The sequence below is a fragment of the Xyrauchen texanus genome, chromosome 48 (assembly GCF_025860055.1).
Source record: "Xyrauchen texanus isolate HMW12.3.18 chromosome 48, RBS_HiC_50CHRs, whole genome shotgun sequence".
NCBI lineage: Eukaryota > Metazoa > Chordata > Actinopteri > Cypriniformes > Catostomidae > Xyrauchen > Xyrauchen texanus.
Window position 1 is genome coordinate 22,170,834 of NC_068323.1, and position 20,991 is coordinate 22,191,824.

The 20,991-nt window shown below is 41.9% G+C and overlaps 1 protein-coding gene across 1 annotated transcript; it reads right to left on the reverse strand.

Annotated features, from left to right (window-relative positions):
- Positions 1-324: 324 nt before the first annotated feature.
- LOC127639376 (trypsin-2-like) lies at positions 325-6,754 on the reverse strand. Its single transcript, XM_052121347.1, has 6 exons — positions 6,632-6,754; positions 5,823-5,973; positions 2,999-3,258; positions 2,524-2,663; positions 2,312-2,413; positions 325-458 (listed from the first exon to the last, which is right to left on the reverse strand). Exons 1-6 carry the CDS (start codon positions 6,669-6,671, stop codon positions 405-407), a joined length of 747 nt encoding a protein of 248 aa, XP_051977307.1. The 5' UTR covers positions 6,672-6,754; the 3' UTR covers positions 325-404.
- Between the last annotated feature and the right edge of the window lie 14,237 nt (positions 6,755-20,991).

Genomic DNA, 20,991 nt, shown 5'->3' on the forward strand with positions numbered 1-20,991 from the left:
ATTTATGTAATTTTGCAGTGGGCACAATAAGATCCTTGTTACACCATGGCTTCCTCTGCTGAATGTTTACAAAGATGTACTGTATATATTAGCAATCACTAGCAAAACTGATATAGGCATTAAAGTGTCTTTACCGTTAATCTTTTTAAAAAAAAATGTCTTATCATGCATACATTATGGGGTGTGTGTGTGTGTGTGTGTGTGTGTGTGTGTGTGTGTGTGTGTGTGTGTGTGTGTGTGTGTGTGTGTGTGTATCAGTAAGTCAGTTATTCAGTATTCATTGCTTATACTGTAATTGCCCAAGTGAAGACTCATTCAAACAATGCTTACAGTTATTTTATTATGCACGTAGAATCCATTGCCAATTCATTTAAATGGACCTTGTTGAAAGTATAAAGTTAGAATCAATTTTGGTATGTGTTTATAGTCTCAGTGATCCAGGTGTTGAATATGCAGACCTAGTGGAGACAAATGAGAGATATTATACAAAGGGTTGTATTTTTTATATTGTGATTCCAATGTTTTTGTCAGCTGAACCTAAATTGAGATCTACATTTTTCACTATTATTTTAAACAATATTTATGTAACTTCAGGTTATCACAAATTATAAAAAAAAAAAAGAAAAAAAAAAAAAATTATATTGTGGCAGCGGGGGCGTGGTCAAGCGCCATAAGTATTCAGACCTTTTGCTATGACACTTTTTTGTCACTTTTGACACTTAATTTAGCTCGGGTGCATGTCATTTCTCTGGATCATCTTTGAGATGATTCTACACTTTGATTGGAGTTCACCTGTGGCAAATTCAACTGATTGGACATGATTTGGAAAGGCACACACCTGTCTATAAAAGGTATCACAGCTGAAAATGCATATCAGAGCAAAAACCAAGCCATGAGGTCAAAGGAACTGCTTGCTGAGCTCAGAGACAGGAGTGTGTCGAGACACAGATCTGGGGGAGGCTACAAAAACATTTTAGCTGTAATGAAGGTTCTCAAGATTACAGTGGCCTTGATAATTCTTAAATGGAAGTTTGGAACAACCAGGACTCTTCCTAGATTTGGCCTTCTGGCCAAACTGAGCAATCAGGGGAGAATGGCCTTGGTAAGAGAGGTGACCAAGAACCTGATGGTCACTCTGGTTGAGCTCCAGAGATCATGTGTGGAGATGGGAGAAACTTGCAGAAGGACATCCATCATTGCAACACTCCACCGATCTGGGCGTATGGCAGAGTGGCCAGGCAGAAGCCTCTCCTCAGTTCAAGACACATGAAAGCTCGCTTGGAATTAGCAAAAAAGCACTTAAAGGACTCTCAGACTGTGAGAAACAAAATACTCTGGTTTGATGAAACAAAGACTGTGCTGTTTGGCCTAAATTTCATGTCTGGTGGAAACCAGGCACAGCTCATCGCTTGTGCAAAACCAATGCAAAAGTGTCTTAGGGACAACTCTATGAATGTCTTTGAGCAGCCCAGCCAGAGCCCGGACTTGAACCCAATCAAACATCTCTGGAAAGACCTGAAAATGGCTGTCCACTGACATTGAGAGGATCTGCAGAGAAGAATGGCAGAAAATCCCCAAATCCAGGTGTTTGAAGCTTGTCACATCGTACACAAAAAGACTTGAGGCTGTAATCTCTACCAAAGGTGCTTCAACTAAGTACTGAGTTAAGGGTCTGAGTACTTATGTCACTGTGATATTTCATATTAATTCACATAAATATTGTGATATTTTGAATAAATTTGCAAAGTTATCAAAAATCAGTTTTTGCTTGATCATTATGGGGTATGGAGTGTAGACTGGGGTAGGGCCAGAAGGGTGGCACGGGTTGAAATGAGATTTGCCATCCCAACATGGACCACACTATCATCCTGGAGATGGTGTGCAATGGCTTAACCCATCTGCGTCATGCATGGTCCATAACAACATTGACGCCCAACTCTGGAAACCCCCCACGCTGTGACGACTGGCAGGACACATCGGTCCTCTTCACCCCCCCACCCCACATACACACACAGATGAAATTACTGAATGCCACCCCTTACCAAACTCATGCTACCCCTTTGCCACCCCTGAGTGTAGATTGATTAAAAAAAAAATACTTTAAAGCATTTTAGCATATGGTTGCAACATAGCAAGATGTGTACATGCATACGAATTTATTAAATTTGGGAATTTATGTCATTGGCATTTCTGGATTTCAGAAACGCCTGATTGGGAAACTCTATATGAAATAAGTTTTCTTTAGGTAAAGGCAGATAGTTTTTCTGTTAAAATAAGGAATAATTCCTGATGGAGAAATTATTCATCATACCTTGGTATAGATACCAAGCTCATTTTCCCCGACACAAATGCCACCTGCCGACACAATACCTTGTAGTACACCATTGCACACCAGTCCACTGCCAGAGTCACCCTGAGAGAGACGAGAAATCAGTAACAGCAATCAGTTAAGAACACATTTGGAGACCAAAGCAATCCAGTGAATGTCTTTTGTTAAATGCATTGAGATGTTTCATGCATTACATAGCAAGCACCCTTTCCTCCCTCCAGATATCCAGCACAGAACATTGACTCCGTGATTATGCCTGGGTAGGCATTGTCACAGTCACGATCAGAGACAGTGGAAACCTCCAAACACTGCAGCTTATCAGGAACTTCCTTAGCTATGGCAGTGAACAGACAATGAGATTTAGGAGAAAATGACATGTATTATTAGAGTCGTAACTTGATACATTTTAACTGAGAATACAACAGATCTTGAAACAGAGCTATAATGCAGAAACTAAAATGCAGGACCTATATGTTGTGTCAAATCTGAGCTGATAATTATGACTGAAAATGTATCTCATGATCTGTCCTGGGACAGACGGGTTTGGCTCAAGTATGAAAATGTCATTAAATACAAAATCCTAGTTTTAGCGATGGTATACAGTAGCTACTGTTCTGTAGAATAGGTGCCTGTAATATGCTTGGCTTCTAATTAAGAAGGTGTACTCACTGGTGATATTGGTCATTCCCCAACCAGAGATGTTGCACATGGTACCAGCAGGAGGACAGCAGGTGGGCAGACCCACAGGCTGAACATACTCATTGAGGGTAGCGGGTTCGCTCAGCTTTATCAGCATGATGTCATTGTCAAGCGTGTGACCGTTATACTTGGGGTGAGGGATGGCATGTTCAGAGAGAATGATCTGCTCGGTATGCTCATGAATCGCAATATTGTGCTTACCCAGACTCACCTCTATATCACCATCGCTTCTGTAAGAGAGAGAGATGGTGTTATAGAAATACTTGTCATTTAAAACCCCTATGGTGTTATATTTCCAATGTGTGTGGAACAGAACAAGATTTAAGTTGTTATTGTCTAAAAATTGTCCTCTCAGCTGCAGCTCTCAAATCCCATTCTCCATTCCCTTAGTTGGGTGTAGTCTGATTATAAAGTTACTTGTAAGTGTAATCTTAAACATTGTGTATTTATCCATTTCAAACTATTCAATGATCTATGTTTTAAATGTGTTTTTAAATATGTTTTTTTTTTTTTTAAATGGCTAGTGATGAAGCTGACCTCACGTGGAAAGGGAGACTATACTATAGCTTTGTATCTATCACAGAAAACGAACGGTAACACTTGAGGATTGGCGAGAAACAAACCAAAATCGAATGTATTCTTTAGTGAAATTGTTGACCGACCATTGCTCTCTGGGCATTTATGAGACTGCACAAGAGCAGCAGCTCACGCAGCCCCCTAGCGATATGGGGCGTTCAAGCTAAAACTGGTTTTGTTTATCTAAAACGTCCACCACAACGATACTAACAGAACACAACACAGCTGCACACAAACCAGAGATCAGAAGTTACTAAACATGTCTGAAGAGTTTGTAGTCAGAGTCATATGCACGTCTAAGTCATATGAGGTTATAACACCTCAGAGGTGAGTAAGCAATGAATTAATTTTCATTTTGGGATGAACTATCCCTTTAAAACTTTATAAATTCAACAAGTAGTTTAACACATTACAAATTCTTGCATTTAATTCTTGCAATAAAATTACATTTGCTGACCTTCAGTGAAGTTAATTACTTACAGTACTTTAAAAATTATATTTATGTAGAACACATTTAAACATGATTTATGTTCATATGTACGTCTGTTTCCGTATCTGTTACAGATGAAAGGCGTGCATCCCATAACGAGTCATTGTAAGGGAGAAACTTGTGGTGTTGAGTCTATGGCTTGCATGCGACATGAAATATGGACATTATTTAAATCTGTTGCAAGGAAAAGTGTAGAAAGTAACTTAAATGCAAAGTTATTCATAATGTGATTACTTTTTTAGATGATGTAATCAATAAAGTAATCTGATTAAAACTTTAGATCAGTTATTAATAATTTGTAGTGGATAACTTTGATTGGCCAAGTGGTGTTACATGAAAGCTGAGATCTTGCATAACAGCACTGGGACATTTTAATATACACTCACCTAAAGGATTATTAGGAACACCATACTAATACTGTGTTTGACCCCCTTTCGCCTTCAGAACTGCCTTAATTCTACGTGGCATTGATTCAACAAGGTGCTGAAAGCATTCTTTAGAAATGTTGGCCGATATTGATAGGATAGCATCTTGCAGTTGATGGAGATTTGTGGGATGCACATCCAGGGCACGAAGCTCCCGTTCCACCACATCCCAAAGATGCTCTATTGGGTTGAGATCTGGTGACTGTGGGGGCCATTTTAGTACAGTGAACTCATTTTCATGTTCAAGAAACCAATTTGAAATGATTCGAGCTTTGTGACATGGTGCATTATCCTGCTGGAAGTAGCCATCAGAGGATGGGTACATGGTGGCCATAAAGGGATGGACATGGTCAGGTAGGCCGTGGCATTTAAACAATGCCCAATTGGCACTAAGGGGCCTAAAGTGTGCCAAGAAAACATCCCCCACACCATTACACCACCACCACCAGCCTGCACAGATGCTTTGCTGCATACCTCGGTTGTAACGAGTGGTTATTTCAGGCAAAGTTGCTCTTCTATCAGCTTGAATCAGTCGGCCCATTCTCCTCTGACCTCTAGCATCAACAAGGCATTTTCTCCCACAGGACTGCCGCATACTGGATGTTTTTCCCTTTTCACACCATTCTTTGTAAACCCTAGAAATGGTTGTGCGTGAAAATCCCAGTAACTGAGCAGATTGTGAAATACTCAGACCGGCCCGTCTGGCAACATCAACTATGCCACGCTCAAAATTGCTTAAATCCCCTTTCTTTCCCATTCTGACATTCAGTTTGGGGTTCAGGAGATTGTCTTGACCAGGACCACACCCCTAAATGCATTGAAGCAACTGCCATGTGATTGGTTGATTAGATAATTGCATTAATGAGAAATTGAACAGGTGTTCCTAATAATCCTTTAGGTGAGTGTATATATGTGTAGCGGAACGACCCATCCCTCCCTCTCGTCACAGTCACGCCTCTCATCCACACTAGAACAGTGTTTTCCTCCCAAAACTTCAAAGGGAATTTTTATACTTTATACTTCCATATCCGCATACTGGATTATGTTAGAAAACTGAAAACAGGGTTCAAACTTTATTTATTAGTGTGGTCGTGGCCACAAACATTTCCCCCTGTTGTTGGACAAACAGGTAGTCCCACCTTAAACTCACGCCATTGGTTGAGCCAATGTTGTAATGTAAAACTACTGCAAATCTGCCTATACTGTATAACTGCAGAAATTATACACTGCCACTTTAACAACAAGATCTGTATGTTTTCAATATACATAATTTTTTTTACAACTAGATTCAGATGTCACTTACGATCTGTAGCAATGGGCAGCAGACACAACCCAGTTCTCATTGATCAGGGATCCACCACATTGGCCAACGCTGGAAATCACCAACGCCTGCCAGGGCTTAGAATGCGGCTCACACTCATTTCCACCAATAATGGAGACATCCATCTGAGCAACTACAAACATTCAGTTATGTCTGTTATCATCTTTATCTGTCTGTTACTTATGACACTTAGTCTACATGCAGCCAGCTATTTACTAACTTAGTCCCTTTAGTACATATCTTTAGATGTTAAACAGAAGAGACTTATAATTCTCAAACAAAAGTAAACAATAATGCCCTTAAAATAAAACCCAATTACAATAAACTGCATAGGCCCAATTCTATGCACAGTTATCAACATGACATGGACAATGGATAATGCTTTAAATGCATAAACAACAGTAGAAGTGTGATTTACCAACCCAACATATGAAACAATCACTGGGCTAATTATTATAATAGTATTACTATTATTAGACATATTACCAATTGACAGATGAATCAGCATCAAAACATCATAGAGTTTCATTGGGCACACAGCCTTTGATGTTAACCCTATTTATTTAGCTGTTCCTGTTAGTGTAACTTAATTTGTTGAGCATGGCACTAGCAATGCCAAAGGTCATGGGTCTCAATTTACAAATAAATGTATCTGCTAAATGTAAATTAATTTCACTGTTGCACAAAAATATTTCAGAACAGACCTCATTATTGTGTATATGACACACCAGTTGAGAGCCACTGCTACGTTAAAGATTCAATTGATCAGTTTTTCTGATTTTCATACTCACATGCAACTCCAACAAGTAAAAGTAAAACCAAAGACTTCATGATTGCTTGATGATCCTGTTCAGTCTAACACCTCACATATCTACCTGTATTTATACAGTTAAGAAGAGGTTCAAATCCCAATACTGTGACCCATTGTGCAATCAACAATCAGCATGGAATATTTTTAGGAAGAGATGTTATCTCGAAGAAATGCATGTGGTGGTGTTTCAAGTAAATCAGTTATTAGTAAGTGAATCAGTCAATCAGTTTTACCAGCATTGTAACCCATTGTGTATGACTCAACAATTTCACAGCTACAGCAAGATGCATGTGTTTCATAATCTCAGTCTGAATTTACTGATTTATATGTATTATAACAAGATTTAATTTCTTTTTCAATGAAAGCTTTATGTGTTAACATGTTCCATGATGTGTTCAATGCTGTTACGTTCAAAACGTTTCAGGGTTGAATGCAGTGCAAAAAGTAACAGCAATAGCCCGCAAACATCAGTGCAACACAACACGTACAGTCAGTTTTCTCGTGATTTGTGTAAAGAACAATAATAATAATAATAATCTTTACAAAAGAAAAATAGTGAAATAATTGATTACTGTGATTTTTCCACATAATAAAGTTGAACTGTTGAACTTGATGAGGTTAATATGAATGTAAACATTGAAATATTGATGAAAACATGAAGAGAAAACTCAATTTGAACCCTGTTGTCGAGCAAAGTTTTATGATGCTAACTAGGGCAACGTCACAGCATAAAAGGATTAAACGACAGTTGGAGATTTATTATGAGGGCTTGTTTAAGGACCCGTCAATGTACACCTGTGTCAGACAGATGCTTGTGTAGCGTCTCGGGTGCGTTGCGTCATAAACATAACATTTTTAGGTCACTGTGTGAAGTTACATATAGTTTAATACTTAAAACACATCTTGAGATCCCTTAGTTCGTATTTGAGCACCTTCAAGTGTTTCGAACGCAAGAACATAACGCATGTTTGTGTTGTGCTGTCTGCTGAAGTGTTTTCTTCACTGTATAAACTGTGCATTGCTCGTACAGCTGAAGTTTCACTTACTGCCCTCTGGAGTAAACATGTGGTACTACAAGCTTGCATTTCTCAGGAATCTTCCTTATTACGGTCCGGGGGCATTGCGATTAATTGCGTTAATTTTTTTAACACGTTAAATCGACAGCCCTAATATATATATAATGTATATATAATATATATAATGTGTATACATAAAACATGTTTTTGTTTGACATTAAGCAGATTCAGATTTATGAAATAAAATGACTACATTCAGTAACTTGTGTAATTTATGTAATGTCAGTATTAAGTAATGGGGACATAATTAGCACACAATAAATGATCAACACATGGATGAACTAACACTCTAAAAATTTTACTAATTCATCAAATTATTTGTTCAAATAATCGTATGATCATTACGTTGTAACAACATGCATGTTTTAATCACACTTCACATAACTGCACTCAAAAAATGAGTCTTTGGCTGAACTTAATTCAATTAGGGAAAGTTTTTACACAAATACATCACATAAAAATACACAATACATGTAATTAATTGTGATTTCTTCATCTCATGTCATTGATTCAATTAAAAACTGTAATCGATTGGCAGCCCTCAAAATAGCACTTAATTTCAACATTTACTCTGCCCATTAGGAGTGACCGTGCATAAATGGATTAAGTTAACTTCTATTTTTAAGTAGATTGCAGGTAATTCAATTGAGTTGAAGTCCTAGAATTGAGTTGCTTTATTCAATGAGTTTGTGTTTAAGATAGCAGGTGTCCCTCAAAGCAATTTTGATCGTGAGGTCATTTTAGAAATACATTAGTTGCATTAAACTAATACATAATAACAATAATATATAAATAAATACTGTATTTAGCTCTATCCTTATTGTAAAATGTTACCAATATAACTGCAAGAATTATATACATGAGAACATAAGACCTCTCAAAGTACATATATACAAAGTTATTTCTGAGTATATACAGGCCTCTAGCAGATGCCTCTTACAGATTATTCTTTCCATATTTTACAGAATTGTTGTCATTACAGTCTTCATGTATTGTATTTGTAATGTATTCATTTCCCTATTATTTATCTAGCAGTCTATGTCAATGGCAGAATGTTTATGTTTGGGTGAATCATTCCTTAAACTTTCAAGTGTAAGAGGGTTAAACACGTTTACACTGAAAAAATAAAAACTATGATTATATTTAGCAGGTTTACAGAAAATGTACAAAATGTGTACTGTATAAATATCTGATAAACATTTAGCTAAAAATAAATGACCTATAATTGGGTGTCACAGGTTGAATTGTGAGCCCTTGTCTGGGGTGTCATTAGTCATTTTGGTGATTAAAGGTCACTAATTTGTGATCATATTGTAATCTGTAATCTGATTTTCCATAAGAACTCTTCTGAACACTAATAATTATTCTCCAATAATACTAATTTTTTAATCTTGCTGGTTAAAGGGATATTTCATCCAGAAATGTAAATTCTCTCATTAGTTACTCACCCCCATGTTGTAATTTATAGTTTTTTTAATAATATTTTTATTATTATTATTCACTTTCTTCAAGATTTTATGTGAAAATATATATACTTCATTGGTTGTCAATTGAAATGTGTTGTGAATTGTATAATTTTATACTTTTACTTACTCTACTGAATTACTTCAAAGTAAAAAGGAAGTAAAAAAAGTTTCTTAAAATGCATGTACTGTACATTTCTCATGTATGTTGTGTTTAACTGTTTGATGACAGTTGCTCATAACTTCACCCTGTGTATCACCAATGAATGATATGAGATACTGTACTAGTGTATTATCTCCTGTAAGTTTCTCCCACACATTAATCTTGCAAAAGCATGACTCTGAGTCCTCTTCTTTAAATGCTATACAGTGATGCTTTAACAGTAAGCACATAAAAATACTAAAAGATCTACAAAGTAAGCTTTTCCTTGATTTTCATGTGTTTCTCTCACAAGTAAACATGTCTGAATAAGGTACGGATAATAATAATAATATGGCTACATGTTCAGAATAGCACATGACTATACTACTCCCCTACTTAATACAGTCTACATGTATTGACATATTCTGTTTTTTTTGTAATAGACCTTTACGTGTTTGATGGTGTCCCCGGTCACTGTCAAACATGGTGGATTAGGATGTGTTGTCCATCCGAATCAATGGCAATAGCCTCCACAGGGCAAGTAATACAACCAGCAATTCGAGGCAGTTGATGTGCCAACGGAGTCATGGACCAGTCCAAGGACCGGTGGCTGCATGTCCGTTGCACACGGCGCCCCAGCCACGCTTGGAGGCGTCTGTCATTGCGTGCGCTCGTTCATGAGGTGCACCTTTATTGAGTCTAACTCCATACTGAGAAAAGAGATGCTTTGAACCGGGGAGAGCTTGCACTTTTCCCACTTGACCCGATGCCCCAAACGGCTGAGGTAGTTGAGGATGTGAATGCCCACTTCCCTTAAAGGGGCAAGGGCTGCCTCTGAAGACCTTCGTGAAGACACGAGGTGACAGGAACAGACTGAAGGGGAGGACTTTGTACTGGTATGCCTGGCCCTTATAGCAAACCGAAGGAAGGGTCTGTGTCGAGGAAGGATCGAGATATGGAAGTACGCGTCCTTCAGGTCTACCACCACGAACCAATCTTGATGCCGGAGGCTCGCTAAGATGCGGTTTTGCATCAGGATCTTGAATGGGAGTCTGGGCAAAGCCCTGTTCAGAACACGCAGGTCCAAGATTGGCCACAACCCGCCGCCTTTACTGGGTACAATGAAGTAGGGGCTGTAAAACCCCTTCTTCATCTAGGCTGGAGGAACAGGCTCTATCGCATCCAACCGTAGGAGGGAGGTGATCTCTGCGCACAAGGCAGCAGCGTTCTCGCCTTTCACAGCAGTGAAGCGGACGGTGTTGAACCTGGATGGGCGCCTGGTGAACTGAATCACATAGTCGAGTCGGACAGTCCTGATCAGCCACCGCAACGGGTTGGGGAGCATGATCCACAGCCCCAAGCTCCGCGCAAGGGGGACCAAGGGAACAATCGTGCCGGACGTACCGGCGGGTAGGGCCTCATGACGGGCCGGAGCCTGAGGTGCCACATCAAAGTACTTACCTATATAAATTCGTCCTTGTAGCCCATGGAGGCCATCACATCAGAGGCGGATTTGTGCCACAGCTGGGTCTCCCGCCTCCGGGCCACCGAACCTGCCAGAGAGAAACGTTGCCTGGCGGTCATGATAACGACAGCCGTGGACACAGAGTATAGGGCCCAGGAAGTGAGGAAACTGCTCTTTTCTTGAAAAAGTGGGGTTTCCTGTTGGGTGTGCGGCGAAATCAAAAGAAAAGGGTAATAAGGTTCTCCACGCGGCCCTCCACCAGGGGAAGGAGTGGTCTTCTTACCAGCTCCTGAAGTGCAGATTCCGCACTTCCTGGGCTGCCGTCTCTGAGGCGCTTCGAAGCTTATCTCGAGTTCTTGGACCCGGCCGTGAGACGGTTGATGTCTGCTACCTGCAGGTGGCTCCATGCCAAGTCCTGCCCACTTTGGCTTGGCTTCCTCACCATCGAATACTGCCAGGCGAAGTCTCCGACAGTGTCGCCAAACAGACCAACCTTTTGTGATGGGGGCATCAAGGAATCGAACTATGTCGGCCTCTCTCGACTCAACCAGGTTGAGCCAAAATTGGACCACCAGGGTGGACATCGCCTGCCCGAGAGACCGCGCCATGACCTTCGTTGCTCGGAGGGCGAGATCGTTCACCAAACGCAGCTCCTGCATTAGTCCCATCCCAGAACTCAACTGGGGCATACGAGCATGCTGGGGAATGGGAGGTGCGTGGGGGGTTTCCCGGTGACGAAGCTCCCATTGAAGTCCCCAGATCCGTAATTTAGCGGAGAGATAGCAACAAGGAATAACACACAAACGAAAAGGCATCTTGAAAAAGATGCTTCATAAGTGCCACACTTTTTGTAGGAATATTCTCTTTTTTTTTTTCCTTTTAGAAAATATGCTCTTTTTTCTGCTGAAGCACCCAGGGGTGTTTCTCTGCACAACTCCAGTGCGAGAGGGGGAGAACCACTGTAATACGCTGTAGAAACCAACAGCTCATAAGAGCGAGAAATTAATGGCTGGCAGAGTAAGTCAGCTCAGCGAAATACAACTGCTCGGCTCCAAAGAAGAATTCTGAATGAGAGTTTGTAATTCAGCTCCTTATAAAACTTTATGTCCAGGGGAGTGGCATGCAAATTCCACTCGCCAATTTTCATTGGCCTTTTCTCATAGATCAGAGATGTATGGGGATCCCAGGAGTGACCCCTAGTGTCACTACATCGACACAACGTCGAGTGAGTGACAGAAGGGGAACAGTTTGTAGTCATGCTCAGAACCATTCGGCCCGATGGAGGAAATGTTTTGTTATGAATTTTACATTCCAAAACATTATATAATTACTTTTTAGGAGCAAAAAAATTATCTATCCTTGAATCAGACGCATACAGGTGAAAATAGAAAGTATCATCCCTTTCTCTTCAGTGAAGGTGTTTTCAAAGTCTACAAAACCAAATTCTATGCAATTGTACTTAGAGCCTACTCATTGTGGATAGAGGTACTTGAGATGATTCCAATCCAAAGGGGAAAACACACAATAAAAATTGCCATCAGTGATAAATCGACTATATGCTTTTTCATTTTCCAAACTTAATATTTTGTTAATAAACGGGGGATCATTGTCATTGGGTACATTAATCAGTGACATGATAACCCCAGATGTAGTGCAATTTATCAAACTTTACCACCCTTAATTATCTTTACATTTTGAACAAACACTGAAGTGATCTATGAATTATTATGGCTGCCCTCCTTTGACAACCAGAAGGGTTAAGAAAATCAAAACACCTGTGTGGTCAACGATGGTCTGATCTATGTCAGGAATAGTGTCAGGAAAAGTGCTTACTCATTTAGTCCAGCTTTCAGAGAGCAGATCAACATATGAGTTGGAATTACTTACTTAGTAATTAATCAAAGTACATTAGAGTTTTATTATGTTTAACATTTAGGTATTTATTACAAACACAAATACATTCTTTGCATTCATCACTAAAAGTATATTTCTGCCTAACTTTGCTCTTTGCATTTGCACATATTGTTCTATTGCCATGTTTGTTCCAGCTGGATAAGGCCTGTGTCCCAGTGAGGACTCAATCTTGAAAGAAAGATAGCCTCTGTTATTTTCTGTCTAATGATGTCATTGCAGGGATTGTTTAAAGTTTTGAGAATCATGTGACTAAGCCAAAGGAGCTGAGCTCAATTGGTATCTAAAAAGATACTCACCTCTGACCCATTTCTGCCCACCAACTTGACTTGCTGTTTACAAAATTGTGACGATTCAACCACATATTCAGCATTGCACCTGGCAGCAATGGCTCATACCATACCCACAGCCAGGGAGCAGCCTAACACCTGAAGCTCATCAGTTACTCTTTAAGTCAGAGACATAAGCAATGCTCACACCATTCCGGTTGAGCTCGTCTCAAGCAAGTAGGTTAACGGTCTTTGTTCTTTCTCCACAGACTCGGACTAAGACTTCCCTGGATGACGCTCCCTACCACAAAAGTACAACAAATCCCCCACTTTCCATGCCCCGGCCCTCAAGCCAGACACTGAGGTCACAGACCTCAATGCCAGGATTGCCAGCCTCCCCACAGAACCAAACACTCCTGGAACTCCATCCCAGCACTCCTTCTACCTGCACCATTCTTTGCACTGTTCAGGACCTCAATAAAATCCTCTCTGGGGTAGTTCCTCAAGTGTTTCACTGCATTCCTCAGTCTGTGCCTCGTTCATTCCACTACAAAACTCTCTCTTCATTGATTAAAAACGTCAAGTCTGACTCCGACGACTCCTTGTCTTTGCTGTTCTCTGTTACCGGGTCAAGCTGTATTCCCCTACATCTGTTTCTTGTAAATAGACAATCTGGCTTTTCATTTGTTTAAGCTGATTAAGAATCTTCTTCCTCTTTATCAGGCTATGTAGACCCTTGAAATTATAACTTACCATCTGTACTGTTGTCATAGCACTGTGTCAGAAAATAATTGCATTTTCTTTGAGTAAAAAAAAAAGAAAAAAAGAAAAAAGGAAACAAGATCCCAATGTTCAGTACAAAAAACACAGTATGCAACCTTGAACACATAAACTATGTCCAAATCTGTCATTTGTTTTGTATGAACTTCCACAGTGTAGACTCACACCCATGTGGCACCTCTCTGCAATAAACAGGTACCACAAGGAAAAAAACACAATATATAAATAATGTTATGGACAGAGTTTGAAGGTTAAACTGGCCCAGCTCCTTTTTTCAACAGTTCATTTTCAAAGAGGTTTGCCAATTATTCCCAAATGCTACAGACTATTCACAGCCTCCCAAGAAGGGTTAAACTTCCGCAGGCCGTTATCCAGGAGTATATATATTCACATTTCACATTCGCATTTACTTTTAGGACATTGCTTGTTTTGTTTAGTTTAAAGTTTTTAGGTTAGGAATGTATGATGAAGCAAAATGTTTGAACTGCCTTAATGCCTCTCCTCATGGCCTGTTTGTAACAGCCTTATCTCATGAAAATTAAGTGGCAACATTTTTCAAAACAAAATGCCATGATTCATCATACATTTTGCTGCAGTTTGCCAGTGAAATTTCTAGCGGGGGGAGTCAAAATCGAGTGAAATGGTGTCATAATCAGACAAGGTTTTTAAGATTTAATGAGTAAAACATACCTCCCTAACCTAAAAACTTTCTAGAAATGCGAATGTGAAATGTGAATATATATACTTAAATATAAGAAATAAATCTTGAAATTTGACTAAACCCTAAATATTTTGTTTTTATATTTCTGTTGTGCAGTTTTTTTCCCCCTACTAGGTTAGGCTAAATTATCAAATGGATCTTGCTGTCTTTGCTCCACTGACTCCATGTTTATGGGGAATGTTTGTTGCTTCATTTGGGGAAGCAGCTTTGGGAGGGTGTTTTGTTTTGCACCAGACAACTTTTATTTTTGCTATGATAGTCCATGATCTTATGCTATAGATGCTACTAAATAAGCTGATTGGCAAGTACTGATACAAATGTTAGTAATAATACTGGGGTAAATGTTACATTTGTGAGAAGAATTGTGAGAGGAATGGGGCACCAGATTACGTGAGAAAAGATGTTTGCACATTTAAAGTCACTGTCAGTGGACATTATATTTTTTGAGTGCTTTGTTCAGGAGTGGGTTAGGTTATTAGCAATAATTCATAATTATCAAAGATAATTCTTAATTATTAAAATCAATAGAACATTGATTAGAATTAACATTAGCTTATTGATCCTTCAAATCAACAATCATCAAAGATAATTATCAATTATCAAAATCAATAGAATATTAATAAAGATCAATATTGCCAGGACACCACCCTGGAATCAATGTCTTATAACCAGATAAAAGTCTAAATTATAGCAGTCTAAACATAGGATTGTTCTCTTAGTCAAGTCGACGTCCGGAGAACATCGACATTCAAAAGGAAAACAATGAAGGCTTGAATGCCAGCCGTTGACACATGTACAAGCAGAACAATACCAAAACACTTGTCTTTAAAGTATAACAAAGTTTATTAATGTGGTAATATAACTTAATAATCAATGCAATGCAGTCAATAAACGTTTGACTTCCAACTACAAACTAAACAGTAACATGATTAGATATGGTAACAAATAAGCATATAATACATGAGAGGAAGGTATGTATGTAGGTATATGTGTGTGTGAGTGTGTGTGTGTGTGTATACGTGTGTATGTGTGTAAGGAGAGAAGGAGGGCACAAAATGGTAGACGTGGCTCTTGTGGAAAGTACGGCACGAAAATGTGGCCGGAGAGACTGGTTAGTGGTGTCTGCCCATTTAACACGTGTCTCCGCTGGTATATCGCCAAGTTATCTGCTCACAGAAATGTGTGTGCGTTTATGTTCGTTAGGGGTTGTGTGTGCGGTTAGTACGAGAGAAAGAGAACAGAGTGATGGCACCAAAGCCGGTTTTAGCGATCGTGTGAGAGAGGGCAACCGTTATTTTATCACTCAGAGATGCGCCGAACGTCTCATAATCCGTCCGCCGTGGTTGTTGGTTATTTATTGGACAAACTCAGTGTGTCGGTCTCACCCGCGATGGTGGAAATGCAAACAGTCCAACGTGGTTGGACAACAACACAGCAAATCTTATTCGTGGTAACAGAAAGTTACAATGATACCTTGAGGATTATTAACGGCAATGAGCGGAATCAGCAGTCTGTAAACTGTACAAGCAATAGCCTTGATACACAAGAATAACACACTATAATAATCTATTTCTGCCCAGACATAAACCTCTTACTTGAGTCATGTGTGGATGAAGGTAGAATGTGTGTTTGTCCGTCGTTTGACTCCGACTCGGTTCTTCAATTCACGGGTGATGATGGGAGGTCGTTTCCTTGCTCTGCAGGTGGGTGGTATGGCGGCTTACGTTTTCCTCTAAAGATAGAGGTGTTGATATATTATAAAAAAAATCCATTCCATTTCTAATGCAATCTGTAGTGGCTAACCTGGCGGGAAGGTATATTATAGTATCTGGATTCATTAATACTTTTCCGATAACACGCGTGAATGTATAAGGTGCAAATATAGGTGATTTTAACTGTTATCTTGATATGCATTTGGATCGTCTTTCTACACAAGTTCCCACTGTAATTCAGTCTGTGGGTGTTTTGAACAATCTGATCCAATCTGTGTACCTTGTTGACATACACTGATCAGCCACAACATCAAAACCACCTGCCTAATAAATCCACCAGCCAGTGAGCGGCAGTTCTGCACAAGGGGACCTACACAGTATTAGGCAGGTGGTTTTAATGTTGTGGCTGATTGGAGTATGGAGGCTGTTAAATCCAACAGCACACAACTATTCTTATTTTCTTTCATGTCCACAAATCGACTCCAAACTCATTCCTTCCATGATACATTCTAAACATCATAATATATTAATCTCACACCATAGTCTTTTATCCATGAATCTTAAACTTTCTTTGCCCAAAGCACAGCACTGCTGGCACTTGCATTCACAGTTGCTAACTGAAAAACAGTTTCAGTCATATATGTCTGGGTGTCTAAGGCAGTTTCTGGAGACTAATGGCAGTGTTGATGTCTCTGAATCGGTTCTCTGGAAGGCTTGTAAGGTGATGCTAAAAGGAAATATTATCGCATATGATTCCTCTATGAGGAGAGAGAAGCGCAGGCTGCTGACTTAAATTGAGTCTGTACTTCCATCTTTGGAACAAGCCTTTCAAACTTCAAAATCTCAGGCTGATCTTAACATTCTTTTAAAATTGAAATATGAATATACAGTGCATCCAAAAAGAAAGTATTCTCAGAGCTTCACTTTTTCCACATTTTGTTATGTTACAGCCTTAATCCAAAATTTATTAAATTCATTATTTTCCTCAAAATTCTACAAACAATACCCCCATAATGACAACGGGAATGAAGTTTGTTTGAAATCTTTGCAAATTTATTACAAATAAAAAAATAAAAAAAAATCACATGTACATAAGGATTCACAGCCTTTGCTCAATACTTTGTTGAAGCAACTTTGGCACCAATTACAGCCTCAAGTCTTTTTGTGTATGATGCTACAAGCTTGGCACACCTATTTTTGGGCAGTTTCTCCCATTCTTCTTTGCAGGACCACTCAAGCTCCATCAGTTTGGTTGGGGAGCGTAGGTACAGCCATTTTCAGATCTCCCCAGAGATGTTCAATCAGGTTCAAGTCTGGGCTCTGGCTGGGCCACTCAAGGACATTCACAGAGTTGTCCCATAGCCACTCCTTTGTTATCTTGGCTGTGTGCTTAGGGTCGTTGTCCTGTTGGAAGATGAACCTTCACCCCAGTCTGAGGTCCAGAGCGCTCTGGAGCAGGTTTTCATCAAGGATGTCTCTGCATTCATCTTTCCCTCGATCCTGACTTGTTTCCCATTTCCTGCCGCTGAAAAACATCTCCACAGCATGATGCTGCCACCACCATACTTCACTGTAGGGTTGGTATTGGCCAGGTGATGAGCGGTGCCTGGATTCCACCAGACATGACGCTTGCCATTAAGGCAAAATTATTCAATCTTTGTTTCATCAGACCAGAGAATTTTGTTTCTCATGGCCTGAGAGTCCTTCAGGTGCCAGTTGGCAAACACCAGGCGGGCTGTCATGTGCCTTTTACTGAGGAGTGGCTTCCGGCTGACCACACTACCATACAGACCTGATTGGTGGAGTGCTGCAGAGATGGTTGTTCTTCTGGAAGTTTCTCCTCTAGCTTGTCAATTGTGTGTGTGTTACAGTGAAGAATTATTGTAAAGTTGATCTGGTAAGAGTGCAGAAATTAAAAGCCTTACCGGTGCAGTTGAAAGCCCTGTTTCCTGTGTCTTCCTTCCCTCCATGGAGAAGAGTGCTACACTGGTGCCGAAACCCAGGATCAATGATCCAAGTCATGGAAGGGAATCGCCCCATAGAGTCCTCCCAGCTGGCGGAGGTCCTCCAGTCCCTCGCTGCGATACATCAGAGCCACCACCAGTCCCTGCTTCAGCTCCAGCAGGACCGAGATCGTCGGTTCTTTGAGATCATGCGGGCTCAAGCAGAGGACCGGTATGCGATCCGGAGTCTCCTCAGCCAGGAGGCCGCTCCAGCCACAGCCGCAACCCCGGACCTCTGTGCCTCTTTTCCCCCACCCGCGTTACAGGAGATGGGGGCGGCGGACGATCCGGAAGCTTTTCTCGACCTCTTCGATCGCACCGCCGAGATTTGGGGCTGGCGCACGACCAATGGGCAGCTCGCCTTGTCCCTCTTTTGTCCGGGGAAGCTCAGCTCACGGCTCAACAACTGCCGGCAACGAACCTCCTGGCCTATGCAGACTTGAGAAGAGCCATCTTGCAACGGGTTAGTCAGAGTCCGGAAGAGAACCACCAGCTCTTCCAGGGTATGAAGTCTGAGAAGTCCGACCGCCCGTTCGCCTTTGCCCAACGGCTCCGGGACGCCTGCCGGAGGTGGCTGCTAGAGGGGGGCCGCGACATCGAGGGACTGATCGACCAGGTGGTGCTGGAGCAGTTCGTGCAATGCTTGCCAAGAAGAACGCCGGAGTGGGTCCAGTGCCACCACCCGGCGTCACTGGAGGCAGCCGTCCAGCTCGCGGAGGACCACATGCCGGCGATCCTGAGGGCGGAGGAGCTCTCTCTCTCTCTCTTCCCCCTTCCCCTGTATTTTCCCCTATTCCCTCCCCTTCCTCTCTGCTTCTCATTCTACTCTCTCTCCAGGGCCTGTTCCTGCCCCGCGTAGGCTAGGAGGCTTCCCGAGAACAGCTTCCCGGCCATGAGAAGCAACAACTTCCCCGACCTTCAGCCGCCCTCCCCCTCAGATGGGGGCGCCTGCCGACACAGGTACAGGCGTAGCGCCTGGGCCGGCATGCTGGAGATGCGGAGATCTGGGCCACTTCCGGGATCAGTGTCCGCTGATGGTGGTGGTGATGGTGGTACGGGTCTCCGATATCCCACAGGCTGCCCCCGATCGGGCCGGAGCGTACCGGATACCGGTAAGAATCAAGGGGGGTACTCACCAAGCATTGTTGGATACAGGTTGTAATCAGACCACCATCCACCAATGCTTGGTTCAACCCGAGGCTTTGGGCACAGCTAAACTGGTGAGGGTAAGGTGTGTGCATGGGGATGTTCACAGGTATCCTATGGTGACCTTGGTAATCAAATTCCGGGGGGAAAACATAGAATGGAGGCCGTGGTTAGTTCCCATCTCACCCATCCGCTGATTTTGGGGACCGATTGGCCAGGTTTTAGAAATGTATCAGAGGGAATTTGCACGTATGGGTCCTGCACTAAAATGAGGAGATGTGTGATGCTTTGGCAGGGGAGGCGGAGCCGGGGCCGTCCTCGACCGCACCAAGTCGGAATGATGAGGGAAGGGGCGAGGCTACCAACCCCTCCTCTTCTCAGGGAATTCCCTGAAGGGGATTTCCCTTTGGAGCAGTCGCGGGATGAAACCCTTAAGCACGTCTTTGACCAAGTGAGAGGAATCGATGGTCAAGAACTCTGGCCGGGCATCGCCCTCCATACCCTTATTTCGCCATTATAAAAGAACGGTTATATAGAGTGACGCAGGACGCTCAAACATAGGAAAATGTAACACAGCTGTTGATTCCACGGAGCCACCAGGAAATGGTATTCCAGGTGGCTCATTATAATCCCATGGCGGGTCACCTAGGAGAAAGCGTGCCGTGAATGTCAGCTGGTAAACCCACCGCCCACCCCAAAAGCACCATTGCACCCCCTTCAACTGATCGAGGTCCCCAACGAAAGAATTGGGATGGACCTCGTTGGGCCATTAGAAAGGACAGCACGCGGACATCGCTTTGTATTAGTCCTAGTGGATTATGCAATGCGATATCCGGAAGCAGTGCCTCTGAGCAACATTTCAGCACGTAGTATTGCAGGGGCACTCTTTAAAATAATCCCCCGGGTGGGGATTCCGAAAGAAATCCTCACCGATCAGGGCACGACTTTTATGTCACGTACACTTCGCGAGCTTTATGAACTGTTGGGCATTAAGTCGATTTGCACTAGCGTGTACCATCCGCAGACAGATGGCCTAGTGGAACGATTTAATAAAACCCTCAAAAACATGATTCGTAAGTTCGTGCACGAGGATGCCAGAAACTGGGATAGATGGCTGGACCCCCTGTTATTTGCAGTACAAGAGGTCCCACAAGCCTCCACTGGCTTCTCCCCATTTGAACTGCTGTATGGGCTGCGCCCACGCAGTGTGCTGGACGTCTTGGAAGCCTGGGAGAAGGGGCCTTCAGATAGTAAGAACAAAATTCAATACGTCCTTGATCTCAGAGCAAAACTCCACACTTTAGGGAAACTAACACAGGAGAATTTGCTCCGAGCCCAAGAAACTCAGCGCCGGCTGTATGACAGGGGAACTCGGCTAAGGGAATTTGCACCGCAAGATTTCCGCGAGCTCACAGAGGTTTCCGATTTGCAAAAGGAGTTTGCAGATATGTTTTCCCCTCTACCGGGTCGTACGAACCTCATCCAGCACCACATCGAGACCGAGCCGGGGGTGGTGGTACATAGCCGCCCCTATCGCCTCCCCGAACACAAAAATAAAATAGTTCGGGAAGAATTGGATGCGATGCTCGATATGGGCATAATAGAGGTATCCCACAGTGATTGGTCCAGCCTGGTTGTTCTTGTTTCCAAGA